The 17359-nt window shown below is 31.0% G+C and overlaps 1 protein-coding gene across 2 annotated transcripts in view; it reads left to right on the forward strand.

The window, feature by feature from the left end:
• Positions 1 to 11954, forward strand: part of LOC143233946 (X-ray repair cross-complementing protein 5-like) — a 39336-nt gene extending 27382 nt beyond the window's left edge. The window contains exons 14-21 of one of the 2 annotated variants that reach the window (XM_076470873.1): positions 2328 to 2414; positions 3550 to 3659; positions 4622 to 4721; positions 7497 to 7566; positions 8068 to 8180; positions 8896 to 8989; positions 10015 to 10157; positions 11696 to 11954. In XM_076470873.1, the coding sequence (XP_076326988.1) occupies positions 2328 to 2414; positions 3550 to 3659; positions 4622 to 4721; positions 7497 to 7566; positions 8068 to 8180; positions 8896 to 8989; positions 10015 to 10157; positions 11696 to 11710 (732 nt within the window). In that variant the 3' untranslated portion in view covers positions 11711 to 11954. The remainder of the gene's footprint in view (positions 1 to 2327; positions 2415 to 3549; positions 3660 to 4621; positions 4722 to 7496; positions 7567 to 8067; positions 8181 to 8895; positions 8990 to 10014; positions 10158 to 11695) is intronic. The other variant, XM_076470874.1, reaches the window with a different exon arrangement.
• Positions 11955 to 17359: the final 5405 nt, after the last annotated feature.

A 17359-nucleotide genomic window follows, 5' to 3' on the forward strand; every position in this document is an offset into this window, starting at 1 on the left:
TTCATTTAATGTTCATGTTTGGATGAAACATTGAAATACATAGTTTGCTTGAATTATTTTATTTTCGATTTGTTTTATTTTTTCGTGTCATTGGTGTAAAAAGATTAAGCTGTTAATGCAAGAAAGGAATCTTTTATTAGGCCAAGTAAAGTACTGGAAGTTGAGTTTGATAGCATGTGTTTTTTACCACATTTTATATTTGTTCATTAAAAAAGAAAATGTTATATTCTTTGTACTTTATTACTACATACAAAGAAAACTTTCATATACTGTATGAATTTTTCTCTTACTCTACCAAGAACTTTGTAAGACGTTAAAATTATTTGATTATAATATTGTAATAACCATACAATACTCTCTTTTCATCACTTCTAAAGGATAATGTGTTTAATACTAGGTTCTTAAAAAAATTCTCTAATCTTATTAATTTAAAAAGGCTTGACTTTTCTTGTAAATTGTTGGATCTCTATACTACCTTAGGTTATTTTCATTACATTTCTTTGAAAAATGTTTTATGTTTAAACAAATTGTACTATTTTCTACATTAAATCCATTTATTTAAGTCTAATAATAAATAAGCCTTTCTTTATATACAGTTCCTGTTCATTATTTGCTTTTGAGAAGATTTAAATTTTCCTCCACTTATAGTTTCATTGCATTCATGCATTTTGAAAGGTTCTTAATGCTGGAAAATTATATAAAACTTAAGTTTCAAAACTATTTCCAACTGTTATTTATTTAATGTCATTAAGATTAATTCTGTTTTTAGAAATTGAGTATCCTCTTTATCACATGAGCTTTTGTATATGTTTTATTCTTCTAATGCACTTGCTTTCTTGTAATCAAAATTTCCTTTCGATATTTCTTAGTGTATATTTCACCATTTTATTCATTTTGTATAGTTTAACATATTTTTTGTAAGCATCTTGAATGAACTTCATGTTGCCATATATCAAATTCCATTTCTGGAAGAAAAAACATTGTCAATTTTCAACACTTATAATTAGCTTATATAATTTTTTTTTAAACTCCTATACTTTCAACATGATCAACATTATAACTGTTTTCCCACAATTCTTGTAATTCCTTTCATACCAATTTATTAGTTGTAAATTTTTCTAAACTGTTTGGAAATTTGATAATCAACCCCTTTGTGTGAATGGATGGTAGGGTGTCTTTGAAAAGTGCATTTCCTTGTGTTGAGTAATTCATAATTAGGGATGGCAGTAAATATCCTTATAGCTTTGTCATATCTAAAACTTTCACACGATCTTTAGTTTTAATTTGGTTTTATTTTTTAGGTCCAGTATTAAGCATTTTTTTGCCAACTGATAAATTATTTTTTTATGCAGTCTATTTAAATCACCAGTTTGATGTCTTTGTAAACAACAAGAAGATATTAATGTATAAAAAGTTAAAAGTTGTTAGTTTACAACCAGTAGAATTCCAGTTTGAATGAATATTAATATTCTTGCAGTAGTTAATGTACATGTAGCCAGAGTATAGAGTACTTTGACTAATTTAAAGGTAGTTTTTGTTGAGCTGTATTAATGTTATGTTTAAGTGTTATTTGTGTGAAATATTTTGAAGCATATTAGTGTTGGTTGCCAAATCAATTGAACTTTCTTTGATTATTGTTTATTTAAGGAGAATTTTTTATAACACTTCTCATCAGAATAATCTTAAAACACAAATAAGGGCTCATGGATACAAGGTTTGGGTGGATTTCCTTTTTTCACTTTATAATAACATTTTGATTGCTCGTGTGGTCGAAACATTGTATATAAAATAAATAAATAGTAACTAATCTATTCAAAAGCTATATCTTGACTTTTTGTTAATGTATGCAGTAGATTTTCTCTCCTTACAAAAAATCCTAAAACATAGTTTCTGTTTTTCATTATTAAAGTATATGCAATCAAATGTTATTCTCTTTGCATTCATTAAATAATTTTAAAAATTTAGATCAATTTGTTTTTGGCCAATTAATAAAAATTTTTTATAAGTTTTTCTTTATCTCACTGTAAATCTGCAAATGCAAGATAAACCTTTTGAAACACATTAGAGATATTGTTTCTAGGTTTAGGAAAAGGATTCTTTCCTTTTCTGATTTGGTGGAAGATTTCATTCTCCTTTGGTAAAGTTTTTTGTAAATAGTAAATCTGTCTTAGTCAATTTAAGTTGTAAAATTTTAATACATCTGAAGCCTTAGTTTGATGTGTAAGATAAGTAATAGTTGAATATTATTTGTTCTAATATTTTTCCTTTATATAATACTAAAGTGAACTCCCCCCTTTGTTGAAACATTTAGTTGGTTTGTACTTTAGTGCATGCAACATCGTGTGTTTCATCCTGAAGAACCTATTCCAGAGATCCCGGAACGACTAAAGGCGGCACTGGAACCACCTGAGGAGGTATAAATTGTTGTTTTGTTTCATGTAAAATAACAGCTTTAGATGTGTAGAAGTAATTGATTTAAGTAATTTCTTTGTAGTAGTATTGTAAAGTCCTCTGACAGAACAGCTGTAAGTGTAGGGAAAGCTAAAAACAGAGGTTCAATTCACCTTGATGGGTACAGCAGATAACCAAATGTGTCTTTGCAATAAAATAATATACACATATTATTGTAAAATTTATGTTTTATGCAATGAGTTACAAATTTTTTTCTACTATTACATGTATTTTAAAGAAAATTATATAAAATTTCTGGTGTAGCAAAAGCTTTGTTTTGTAGCTGTGCTTGAAGCTGTATTCTTGTATACTTGGTATTTGATTGAAAATATGATTCATTATTGTCAGTTCTCATTCTGTATTAACGACCTTCAGAACTTATTGTTGTTTACAGTTTCTCTTCTCACAACTTTCCTGGCCATTTTTATTTCCTTCTTAAAATATTCACATAAAAGAATAACTGATATTTAACTTCTCAAAATGGAGAAGATTAATAATAATGTACATCAGAAGTGTATGATACCAAGTTTGAATACTCTAGTAGACATCTAGAGTAAAGAAGTTATTAGAAATATACTTACTTGTACATGTTTTATTGTTTTATGATCTCTAAGAAGAGAGCACAGGATACAAAAGGCAGAACTGACAATTACAAGAACTCTCATGAAAATTATTTTTGTGGACATAATAGAACTTTCATGGTGCCTACTGTGCAGTTAGTCAATCATGAAATGAGCTAGTGAGATTCAAATATTTCTGTACTTTACTGTTCAGGTTGTCACTTTATGATTATTCAAAGGTAATGTATTTACTAAGATGTAGCACAATACTTGTATAATTTATAGTTGTGGAATAAAGAATTACATATTTCTTGGCACCTAAGCATGGAAACTTGTATTTACTGTATGACTATTACAAAGAAAGTGCAACAATAGTAGTTACCTTCTTTGACAAAATCATCCTTAAAACAAATTTGTAGCATTTTGTTATGTTGGCTTTCAGAGTGAAATCAGTTGCTTATTTCTTTTGTGATGTGAATTTTGATTGTTTATGGTCATTTGGTGACTAGAAGAGCAATTGTTTTCTACAACTTCTTAGATTATCAACCTTGCTGCACCAGTCCTAGAAAAAATAAGGGGCTTGTTTCCTCTGGAGAAGTTGATAACAAAGAAGTCTGTGGAAACGGGGGCTGATATTTTTCAGAATGGGTATGTGTATTCAAAGATGTTTTTAAAACTTTAGCTTGTTTGTTTTTTCAAACTAAGCAGGTTTATGCAAGTTTAAAAAAAAAAGACACATCTAAAAATATTTTATACATAGTTTCCAAACTTCTGTATTTTATTTAACCAGATAGCATGAATTAGGAAACATCAAGGTCCATATGTTTGGCAAAGATATATTATATTTGTTTCAGTCCATTCTGAGCTCTTCAGGAAGGTTAAAACATTGTCCCAAGCTACTGCAAAATCATCCTTTGTTGAACAACCGTATTTTGGTTTTCAGCTTGTATCTCAAACTTTTAAAAATATTAAATGTCAATATTAATTATGTTTTAACAGGTAGAGGTAGTTGTGTGTATTAGTATTATATAATATTACTTACTTACTGAGTAAACTTCATGTAACTAGGGTAGACAGCCATTATCACATTCACAGTGTCTTCATGGCCAGGTGGTTAAGGCACTCGAATTGTAATCTGATGGTCGTGTAATTGAATCCCCCTCACACCAAACATGCTCATCCTTTCAGCCATGGGGGTGTTATAATGTGATGGTCAGTCCTGCTATTCACTGGTAACAGAGTAGCCTAAGAGTTGGCAGTGGGTGGTGATGATCAGCTGCCTTCCCTCTAGTCTTACACTGCTGAATTAGGGAGGGCTAGCACAGATAGCCCCATGTAGCTTTGTGTGAAATTCAGAAACAAGCAAACAATCCTCTTCATGTTCTCTGTTTAACCTGATGAAAAACAAAGGTAACAGTACACATAGGTATAATCTAGTTTTAATGTTTACCTATCTTTATTTAAATGGGAGCACATTTGTTTATATGGGGGGAAACCTTTATGATGAAAAATGAACGTTGTGCCATAAGATGATATTTATATTTTAGGGAATTGATAATATGTAATACATTTTGTTTCATATCTTGAAATTATAAAAATAATCTACAAAGGGATAAAGCTGGTGGCGATGAACCTGAAAAGAAAAAAACAAAAGTTGACGAAGAACTCGAGGGTGGGCTGGCTCAACAAATGGAAGACTTGGTGTCCAAGGTCAGTTGAAATTAATTAATCACTTACTAAGACCTTTTCCAGAAATAAATAATGTTCAGCATATGACTTTGTTACATGAATTTTTAATTTGTTTGGTGAACATCATGGTAGTTTGTCAGCACATAGGATCACGTACAAACATTGTGATGGTTTTCAAATGAGATACAAAACTTGAGTGCTTTCAAATATTTCATTGTTCTTCTTCATTATTTATTCTCCTGAAAAAAGAATAGTGAACTATAGAATCGTATAGAATATTACGTTAAAATTGTGGCTTGGGTACTCGCCTCATAATCTACTTATTGTACGAATCCTAAAACTTCCGTATGTGCATTTACATTAAAATAGGCTTAAACCATGCAGGCATTAGATCTTGTAATGTTAAATTTGTCTTCTTAGTTTAGTTGGTTTGTAGAAAGGCAGAATTAGTGTAAATATTACACTAAAATGGTCGCTTGGGTACTCGACTCATAATCTGCTTATTGTAGTTTCATATCCCCTTTACTGAACGTGGGCTATTATAATGTGATGGTCAATCCCATTATCCATTAGTAAAAAGAGCAGCCTAAGAGCTGGGAGTAGGTGGTGTCAACTAGTTGCCTTCCCCTTAGTTTATCACTGTTAAATTAGGGACAACTAATGCAGATGGCCCTTCAATAGCTTTGTGCAACATTAAAAAAAAAAAAACATTAAATGAACTACACAGTATGAGGAAAAAGGCATAATTTTTATTAGATATGATAAAACATTTTAACAAAATATGATTGTTGAAGATTAGTTTGACTTCATTATGATATTGAAATATTATACTTTCCTTTAAAGTTGACAGTAAAACAGAAAGGATGTAGTGAAAACTAAGAGTATTTACTCAGTATAAAAGTGTGTATATGGCATGACAAAACTAAATCCCAATGCCTGTGAATGTTAAATGCCATAATAGATATAAGAAAAAATGTAAGAAACATTTCAGGAAGTTTGTATTATTAGTTAGTATTGTGGAACCATGTTTCATTTTATAATGGCCAGGTGGTTAAGGCACTCGATTCATAATCAGAGGGTTACAGGTTCAAATCCCTGTCACAACAAACAAGTTCGCCCTTCAGTCATGGGGGCATTATAATGTGATGGTCAATCCCACTATTCGTTGGTAAAAGAGTAGCCCAAGAGTTGCAGTGGGTGGTGATGACTAGCTGTCTTCCCTCTTGTCTTACACTGCTGAAGTAGGAACGGCTAGTGCAGATAGTCCTCGAGTAGCTTTGTGCAAAATTCAAAACAAACCAAACCACTTTATAACACTTTTTTTAAGTTTGTATTTTTTTAAAATACAGGTGAGAAAATTTAACTTTTTTATTTTCATAACAAATTTTTCATGTATATACATGGTTGTTAGAAATTGTGAAACATACAACTTCCTCTGGTGTTTGAATGTATTTATTAACTATCTATTTTCATAACAAATTTTTCGTGTATATACATAGTTGTTAGTAATTGTGAAACATAGAACTTCCTCTGGTGTTTGAATGTATTTATTAATTATCTATTTGTAAATTGATAATTTTCACTTGATGCATTTTACTTAAAAAAAAAGAGTTTAAAGAGAATAAAACAATTGATCGCATAATAATTTCACATTAATACAATGCAATTATTTTTAATATGAACATTTTATTGATTTGCATTTGTCCACATTCATTTTACTCAAAGCATGTTAAATTTTATTTACATCAGTAGCATTTAAACTTTTATTACAATAACATTCCATTAATATTATCAGTAACCATGTTATTAAAACATAAGACTGTAAAACGTTTATTTGGGTACTAAAAATAAAACATTTAACTGTGTTCTTGATGATGAGAAACCCACTTGAAATAAAAACGCATCTCAGAATGGCTGGTATGGATATCAACACGTTTACTAACAAAGATAGAACCTGAAGATGACCTAGGAAGGTCAAAACATTGTTCTCTGCTTATCAGTAGAAGTGTTAATACCCACACCAGCCATTCTGAGATACATTTTTATTTCAAGTTGGTTTCTTATCATCAAGAATTACTTCACCACAAGGATTAAACAAGAAGTGTAAGTCATTTGTGTTTCTTTGTGTCCTGTGTTATCTGTTTAAACTCCATTATGCCTGAACTTACCTACATTATGCCATTGTTAACCATACACACTTGTGAGATGATAACGAAACTAAAAACGTAATGTCCAACTGTAACCCCCCTACAATCCCATATCCATTTTGACTCTTGTCCCTAAGACATGTGCTTGGCAATAGTCAGTTGTAACTCTCTTTTTATTAACCTGAAGATGCCTTTGGAAAGTCAAAACGTTTTTTGCTTTATTAGTAAAAGTGTTAATACCCATACCAGCTGTTCTTAGATACAGTTAACTTTCTTAATAACTGCCAAATCTTGTAGACATTAACTCCTTAAACCTGAGTAGATGATGCCACCATCTGATTAAATTTAAGTCTCTTTGGCTGAAAGCTAATTCAAACCATTTTGTTATTCACTTTTTATAAATGGACTGGAAGTTTTTTAGGTATGGTGGTAATTATTAGAACATTGTGAAAATAATTTCAGCAAAATATACAAAATATTATTTGTTTAAGGAGTTAAAAAGAAACTAGTATATTTAACTGTTATCCTAATATAAGTACTCACTATTCAGATAGAGTTCTGAATAAGTGGCCTGTTATGTGTCCACTGTTAAAATATATTTACTTTAAAGTATTATCTAATACATTATTTTTGGTAAATAACTTTCTAGGTTGGTTCTATCACACCAGCTGAAGACTTTAAGAATCTGGTAGCTTTGCCCCATACTCAGTTTAGCAATAGTAAGTTGTAAAATATTGATTTATTTTGTATTATTTCCTTACCTTGGTTATAAGTATTTCTTATTTTAGTACAATATTTATCAGTTCAATTGACAAACATTTGGAATCTTTGTAGTTATTTGCAGATATAAAAATATTAATTTCATTCCATTTTGATTGTTTTTTGTTTAAAAAATACTTTTCATTTTTTTAGACTCTTTGTATACATTAATTATGCTACAAGGACAAAAAAAAGACTTGTGTTCTAAAGTAAAGAAACTATTTAACAAACTTTCTATACACAATTGGAAAAATAACTACTGTGGCCTTATTAAAAATGAGGAACTACAAACAGCAAATTTTAAGAATTAATGACAGAAATCGCCAAGTAATTCTTTTAAGATACAAATGTAGAAATTTCTTAAGTCTGAGGCTGCAATGAAATGTTATAGAAGTACAACCCCAGGTCATTTGTTTGAGACGTAAAATCACAATTTCTCTCCATTAAAACTTTCCACTTAGTATGCAAACAACTGGGAAGTGTAATCCTCCAGTTAGTGACAGATCCACTTGCAAATACATTATACCACAAAACTTTGAGCTGCCTGAAAGTATACAGAGAAGAATCTGTTAAGGTAACTGAACTCTATCAGTTTTTAAGATAAGCAAATTCTAATTAACTGAAACAATTTCTTTAAAACTTGCTTTGTCCTATGAATGTGTAAATTTCTTGTTGTACCATAAACTGATATTATTTTTATTCCCATTTAGAATTAATTTTTATGTATGTTTATATGTGTACAATGTTTATCAGTAACATGTGTGATTTTTAAAAGGTTCTTAGTTTCTTTAAGAAATGACCACTGTTCCAAGTAATATATTCAATTTTTGATCTTGTCATAGGTATACTAAAGTTTGTATTTTCTCTTCAAACATGCATTATTATTATTTAATTTAACAACAAGCTAGGCAATGTTAGTACCACACATTTAGGTTTCACCTAGTAAAGTGCCATGTTTGGAAGAAATTGTGATTTGGATTACTGAACACAAAATATTTTTAAGAAATAGTTCAAGTTAAGGGAGAGCAATCAGCTAAAGTATTTATTCACAAAACCAACTTGCAGTACGTAAAAAAAGTATAAATAATACAAAGAAAGACATTCGTATCTACAAATAAATTTAATTAATCAGTACTCCTGCTTAAAGGAATAAAAGTGTATATATCTGGACCAAAGAATTTTCCATATTACTTACTACCAATATGCTTGAAATGTTTATACTGTTTTGATTGTACAAAATTAATCATTAATGACACAAAAGTAATCCAGTATTTAATTTTTTTAAACAGAAGAATTATGCTGAACTTTTCAACACATTTTTACAAAACCTGAAATCCTCACTCAGAGCTAAAGACAAAGAACTGTGGGATAGAATTGTAACTGGTATGTATTATGTTCTTTTTGCAGTATGGCGCTTGTAACATCTGTTATTGACCTGAGAGATTTGCTTATATTCGTCAGTTATCATAACAACATTTTAATAGTAAAACATCTATTATTAACCTAAAAGATTTGTTTCTATTCAGCAGTTATCTTCACAATGCATTAACAGTGAGAAATCTATTATTAACCTGAGAGATTTGTAAGTTCAATTGTATACATCCAAATATTGGAATCTAAAATGTATGTACAGTAAGTTTACTAACTAGAGTAGATCAAAGTTATCTAATATTATTCAGTAACAAAGTAATAGTTCCTACGAAGTTCTGAAAAAAATTTGAAAATATATGGAAAATAAAGTACTTTTTCTCAACTTAAATCTTTTAGAGATTTTGCACTAGATATTTGCAAATGTCATTTCAGATTAAATAATAAAACGTCTATTTCAGCATTTTTTAAATTGAAAAAGAACCTTTGTTGCATAATCAAATGGAAAATTTCTTTACCTATATGCCTGTAAAAGATGAAATGTGTCTGTTATTTAGAACTGTATGTTACAGTTAGGAACTTGTAGACAGTTTTTAACATGCATTAGCTGTGTATAAAATCTATGCTATTAGTAATAGCTGATGCAACAGCTCAGGTTTGCTGTTCTTTTTTTTTTTCTTTTTTTCATGGTTGGTACATAGGATTTATTAATGTTTATTTTGTGGGATTGCTCTAACAGCACTGTTTTTTTGTGTTTTTAACGAAAATAAACAATTAGAAAACAATTAAAATCTTTGTTATCTTTACCTAGAAATGTTGCACTTGGCCATCCACAGTTATCTTTACATAGAAATGTTGCACTTGGCCATCAACATTCTTATTTTATTGCATAAGTATTTTAAAAATTACTATCACATCATTCAGTTCCATGAATTATTGTAAAATTAAATTTGAATGCTTTGTGTGGTCTTAATCAATACTGAATAGAAAAAAAAAGTGTTTGTTGTTGTAGATATTTACTGAAAGGATGCATTTTTCAGAAAAATTAAGTCTTATTAGCCAGGAAGAATGTTCATCAAGTAAAGTATCCATTGACGAACAAATTAACTTCCTTACAACTAAGGAGGATTCATTGAGCCAAGAAGAGAAAAAGGAAGAAATAGATGAAGACGAGGAAGATCTGGTATGTAAACTGGATTTTTTTTTCTGAACAATTCCCATTGGCCAAAGTGATGTTTTACATTTTAGAGCTAGCATTAACTATACAGTAATGTCAATATCAACTTGAATTGAAACGTGTGTTTCAAACAAATTTTACATTATTATATTTAATGCCTAAAACTTGAAACAGAGTGGTAGTTCACATGAGCAATTCAATATGAGGTTTGGAGACAATAATGTATACCTAACTATTGGTTTGAAACATTCTAGTCGAAATTGATGTAGAAAAGGGTGTGTCAATGACTTTGGTTGTAAGCTTTTTGTCCAGGATGATTATAACTGACACTACAAAGAACAGTAATTGGAATAAATAACTTAAGCTTACAACTAAATTGAAGAAAATTTATTTCTACATAAGATGTTTCAGTTTTTAATTATTATTTGTTTAATAACTACCTTTTTTTTTATTCATGTAAATTTAATTGTAGTTTAACAGGAATATACCAAGGGGCTTGTGGAATAATATCACTGAGTAAGCTGGTAATTATATAACTTAAGTTATAACACTTGTCTTTCTCAACAGATCTATAAATATTTTAGTTTTAGTATTTATAACATTGTAACATTAACTCAAAGGACAAATAAAATTCAAGAGAAGGAAAACTTGTATCTCTATATATAACCAATGTCTTTCACTAAAAAACATCTTTATTTTGTGTTCTTTTTATTTAATACATCAAGGCCACCTGTCTATAATACCCAAGAATCAAATAAAATAGAAAAGGTAGCGTTTACATGTAGGTTTTATTGTATATTATTAAATAACCAAGGACACTAAACATTTTCTTCTAATCCAGACTCAGCTGACTTTACAATTTAGACTGTCATTAGCTTATTCTTTTAATTTTTATGGCTTAAGGTTTGTAACTTCAAAGTATAGTTTTCTAACTTAGAATTGGATAAGTGTTTAGCCTCAAATTTAAACCTAAGTCCTTATAGCTTCTTGTTTAAACATAGTTACGTTATTTTGGCTTCTGGCTAGACTTGTTATGTTCTGGCTTTTCTTTTCTAGCTTCTTTTTTTTAAAGATAAAACTAAGTTCTTTGAGTTGCTGGTTTAGCCTTTGTAATTATTTTGGATTTAACCTTAAGATTGGTGAAGTTTTTTGATTTCTTGTTTAGGCACAATTAAATTCTGACTTTTAATGTAGCTTTGACTACATTTTTTTCCTATTGTAAATTTTAATTTTCAAACCAGACTCAGTTATATTATTCTGGCTTCTAGTTTAGAATTCAAAACTAGATTGGTTGTTCACAAACTTTAAAGTTTAAATTTCTCCAAGGTGTTTGGACTGTCACTTTAGACTGACTTAAGCTTCTCTGGTTTAGAAAATAAACTTTAAGTTCCTCTGGTTTGGGATTTAAACTTGTTTATGTGTTTTTAACATCTGATTTAGACATGATTAAATTTGGTAGTTACTGCAAAAACTGAAAAGAGCAAATTTTACTGTAATGAAGGAAAACCAAGGTATTAAAAGAAATCATTGATTTTTTTTTTCAGCTTGCAATGATGTAAGAAGGACAACTGAGACCATCTAGTCAGGTCTTTTTTAATTTAAGCCAAAGTACTTGGATGTTGTGTTACAAAGAAATCAAATGATTTATTTACTAAATTTAAAAGAAATTGGATTTTATTAAGCAATCTTAGAAATAAAGTGGAGAAGATATAAAATTTAAAAAAAATTTTTTTAAACACATAAAAGTATTATCTATGTAAAAATAATTGCTTTACAGGTGATAAAAGTTCATTTTCAGTACAGTTTCTGGCTCCACTTTTTTATGACCTACTTAACTTTTAAACTTGGGCTCATAGTTTTATGCTCTTAATTATGTTGAAGTATTAAGATGACTGGCTTAATTCATTGAAACAGTAAAAAAATTATTTAACTTTATATGTAGCTAGTTTCATGAAAATATGTTATGCTTTAACTGTTAAATACACTGCTAGCCAAAATCTTAAGGCCAATGAACATGGAGAAAAAATATGCATTTTGCTTTGTTAGACTCAACCACTTATTTGAGTAGAGCTTCGAAAGATGAAAATAACAAAATGGAAAATAAAAATAAAAAACTTTTTTAGCATTTAAGAGGGAAAATGTGAACACTATGAAATTAATCTAAGTACTAGCTGGTCAAAAGTTTAAGACCATACTAAAACGAAGCGTTAATCCGTAAACACGTAACGAAATTTAGTCATTTGTGTTCAAGCATTAGCGTTGTCAACATCTCCCACTGACATCCCCTGTGTTACATTGGGTAAAAACATGACAAAGGCTAAAAAGTTGACAGAATTTGAACATGGAAGAATTGTCAAGCTGCAAAAACAAGGTCTCTCTCAACGTGCCATCACTGGTGAGATTGAGTGTAGTAAAACTGCTGTTGCAAATTATTTAAAAGACCCTGAGGGTTACGGAATGAGAATTGCAAGTAGTAGGCCCAACAAAATATCGCCGGTGTTGAACAGGATGATTTGAAGGGTTGTCTGTCAAGACACCAGCCGATCGTCAAACCAGATTAAGACCCTTACGGACACAGAATGCAGCTCAAGAACAGTAGGATGGTATCTACAAGAGAAAGGCTTTATAAACTGTAAACATTTTCAAGGGTCATGCCTCCTTCCACACCACAAAACAGCTCGGTTAAACTTTGCTGAGAAGCAGCAAACATGGGATGTAGAAAAGTGGAAGAACGTTTTGTTCTCTGATGAGAAAAAATTTAACTTGGATGGTCCAGATGGTTTCCAGTGTTACTGGCATGATAAGGATATTCCACTGAAGACATTTTCTACACAACACAGTAGAGGGGGCTCCATCATGATCTGAGGTGCTTTCTCCTTCCATTGGAACAATGGAGCTTCAGGTTATACAGGGGTGTCAAACAGCAGCTGGCTACATTGGCATGTTGGAGAGAGCATCCTTATTGACTGAAGGCCCTCGCTTGTGTGGAAATGACTGGATCTTTCAGCAGGACAATGCTGCAATCCACAATGCCCACAGGACAAAGGACTTTTTCATGGAGAATAACGTGATTCTTTTGGACCATCTAGCATGTTTGCTTGCATTGAACCCCATTGAAAATGTTTGGGGGTGGATGGCAAGGGAAGTCTATAGAAATAGATGTCAATTCCAAACAATTCATGATCTTTATGAAGCCATCTCCACCACTTGGAATAACATTCCAGCCAACCTTCTGCAAACGCTTATATCGACCATGCCAAAGAGAATGTTTGAAGTTATTTACAATGACGGCCGTGCAATTCACTACTGAGACCTCTTGTTGGGCATTTCCTACCCTGTTTAGGACTTCTTTTTGGTATGGTCTTAAACCTTTGACCAGCTAGTATTTAGTCTAATTTTATAGTGTTCACATATTCCCTATTAAATGCTGAAAAGTTTTTTATTTTTATATTCCCTTTTGTTATTTTCATTTTTCGAAGCTCTACACAAATAAGTTATCGAGTCTAACAATGCAAAATGCATATTTTTTCTTCATGTTCATTGGCCTTAAGATTTTTACTAGTAGTGTATTTTATATATAATAATTGAAATTACTATGGATATTCAACTGATAACTAAAGTTTTTAATAAAAATAATTTTATGAAATTAAAGTCTGGTTGTAGCTGATTTAGTGCACAAACTTCTTTAAAATACAGTTTTTAGTAATGATAAAGATTTCACTGTATTCAAAAAGGTTTGTCCAGTTAGATGAGAAGAAATCAAAACAACATTTCGACTATAATTTACGTGACATTATAATATTAACTCAAAGAAACTAGATTGTCGATCAACTTAATAGATAACTTTAGAACAATTCCTATTTCTTGTGAAAATCATATAAATACCTTATATGATCTTTGAATTAAAAATGGTTACTTATTGAAACCTGTCAAGCTACCTTTGACATGTTTCTTATTAAAATTGTGTGATTGTCTTATATAATCTTGGATTAAAAGCAGTTTGTCATTTTGAGTACTAGAGATATTTGTCATTTTAAGGGTAGTAAAAAAGAATGTAGCGTAAATGCCAAAACGTATTTCATGTTTTTAATAGAGTTTTTTTTTTGTGATCATCAAAATTTCCTGAAAACATAAATTATTACTAATAAGAAGAATTTCAAATATTATCTACAAACATTTAGTAGCATTAATGTTTGTGTTACAGTTATATACTCAAGTTGACATGAACAAATACTTCACCTTCAAACAAAGTGGAGAATTTGTTGCATTTCAACTGTGTAAGCTTTACTATATAAGCATGATAGAAATATACAAAAGAAACGTCATAATTTGTCATAATTGAAATAAAATTAATTGGAAACACTTCATTTCTATTTCATGCTATTCTAGTTTCGAAAGAAAAAAATTACATATGATGTAATTCAACGTACATAATTTGTTGTGTTACAATTTTTCGTTCTATTATAACAATGTTTGTAATATATTTGTAGTGTTGTCAGATACAATAAATTTCCTTAGAGTAAATGAGAAGAGCTTGCAAAAATATGAGAACCAACAAATACTATATCATAAAGTAGAGTTTTTCATCTCAACTCAAGGGCATAGTGTAATTCACAATCTGTAAGTCAGAGATTCGAATCCTTTCATTGAACATACCGTTTCAGCTATGGAGCATTATAATATGATGATTAGTGAATGACACTTTTTTGTTTGTAAAGAATTGGCAGTGGATGGTGTTGACTCGCTGTTTTCCACTAGTCTATCACTTCTAAATTAGGGATGGATGGCAGAGATATTCCTCTAGTACTTTGTTTAAATTACATCAAACAAAAATCCAAAAATGTGACTGACAAAGAAAGAGATAGTACACAAAATTTATTGACAGAAACACTGAGCAGTGTGTATGTGTTAGTGTTAAATGATGAGAGACAGAGAGAGAGAGAAAACCATTGTTGTTTCTTACTGGCTTAGCATGACCATACTCTGAATGGAAAGCTAAACTAATGTTCATGATAAAAAACACAAAAACCCTGTAATTTACAAGACAAAATACAAGTCTGTATTTTTGAAAGGAAGTGAGAAAAACCTTCAAGTCTAACAACAACAATCTACAATCTAAAGTTTATTTTATAGAGGAGAGCCTTGTCTTTACACACAACAACAAAAAAAGCCAGGCTGCTCAGAGCTTGCATTACCCACCTGACTCAAAGTCACTCTTGTTTCAGTATAAAGGTTTAGCTACAGTGCTGGGTTATTACCCAATTCATTGGCAGAAAAGGGATTGCCACAATTGAATTTTCTTTTATCTTTACTACAGAAAGTACTTAATTACCAATGAGAGTAATCATGGCTCCGTATACAACTAGAATAAGAACAACATAAGTTGTATATATATATGTGTGTGTGTGTGTGTGTGTGTGTGTGTGTGGTGTATTCCAATTCACGAATTTCACTTGGAACAAGAGTAAATGCTACTATGAGTGAGACATTTGGTTATGGTATCTCTACTTCTGGGCACCAAAAGGAGCCCTTAAACAAAAGAGTTTGCATATGAAATAAATACACATAATACACAGACAAGTATCTTTGTAGATATTTTAATCAGTGAGAGGTGGGTAAAAGAACCTTAAGTGTTTCCCTCATTAGTCCAATGCAAACCCCTAACCCCATAAGCTATACTTAAAAGAAGAAAGGTAAACTAAATAAAAATCCCATTAAAGTAAGAAAAATTGTAAGAATCTCTATGAAGAAAACCTATTAAAACACCTTTCAGCCTAATTCTGAAACTAAGTTTCAATCTAACTTTAAATCTCAAATCTGCTTTATAGAGAAGCACCTGACCTAATATAATAAGCACAGTGACAGTGTGAGTCTGCTTACACCACACTCCTTGTACAGGGGTGTTGAAGTTCTGGGACGTTACCCGAATCACTGACAGAAAAGAAAATTGTCTACTTCAGAAAGTTGCATTGGCTCAATGGCTATCTTTTCCACAAGATAACATATCTAAAGAACAACGTGTGGATCCGAGTCCCACGTCAGTAGAAGCTTTGTTGCTTGCTTGAATGGATAACATAGATTTTCCTCCCATACCAAATCTTCTCTACTTATGTTTTCTCGTTCCTTCAACAAATTTAAGATAAATGTTTTTGTTAGTAGTTTCTGAGTTTTTACAATTTCAAGTTTTGGATTACAGTGTGGCTATAACTTTTAAGTGGAAGAAACAATTTGGTAATCTTATTCGGTTCTATTATATAGGGAGTTATAATTGTAGGTGTTACTTATTTAAGCAAGTTAATTCATTACCAGGATAATCTACCATACACTCCTTACTGCCGTTTACATTGTCCTTGTAATGACTTGTTTAAGGGATTAATACCTTGGGCTACTGCCAACTTGTGACACATTGTAGTGAAGTGTTTTGATGTGCAGGCTGGTTTGTTTGTTTTTGAATTTTGTGCAAAGCTACACGAGGGCTATCTGCACTAGCCATCCATAATTTAGCAGTGTAAGACTAGAATGAAGGCAGCTAATCACTGCCAATCCTTGGGCTACACTTTTACCAACGAATAGTGGGATTGACCGTCACATTATAACGTCCCCACGACTGAAAGGGGCGAGCATGTTTGTTGTGACGGGGATTCAAACCCGCGACCCTCGGATTGCGAGTCGAGTGCCTTAATCACCTAGCCATGCCGGGCCACAGGCTGGTCATAGGAACACTAGGGTTTACGAGTTACTGCTGAAGGAGAAGTAGAAAATCGATATTTTTGCGACACGTTTTCTCGACGTAACCGAATACTAGAAGCAGTTTTGTACTTGATCAATGAAGGGCTTTTCATCTCCTATCCTTCTGATTGGGTTTCGCCGACGTCCTGGCGTAAGCGATACCACACATCATTTTTGACTGAGCCCACCCAAAATATTGATCGCTATCCTGCTCTCTGGTACGCTATTACTTAATGGAAATAAAATTTATTCTAGTTGTAGATGTTACAGACAAATTTAATTACGTTGTATTTCACGTTTCAGAATTTTAGTAAATCACGCATACTGTACGAGTAAAAGCAACCAATGTAATATTGAAAAAAAAACAACTACAGGTGTCGCTCGATCCCAAAAAGCTTCGAACTCATAGTCGCAGGAGTTTTCAACGTTTCAGTATGATAATGATTGTTTTTTTATTCTAATTTTTCAAAATACCACCT

This window comes from Tachypleus tridentatus, chromosome 12 (genome assembly GCF_004210375.1).
Source record: "Tachypleus tridentatus isolate NWPU-2018 chromosome 12, ASM421037v1, whole genome shotgun sequence".
Lineage (NCBI taxonomy): Eukaryota > Metazoa > Arthropoda > Merostomata > Xiphosura > Limulidae > Tachypleus > Tachypleus tridentatus.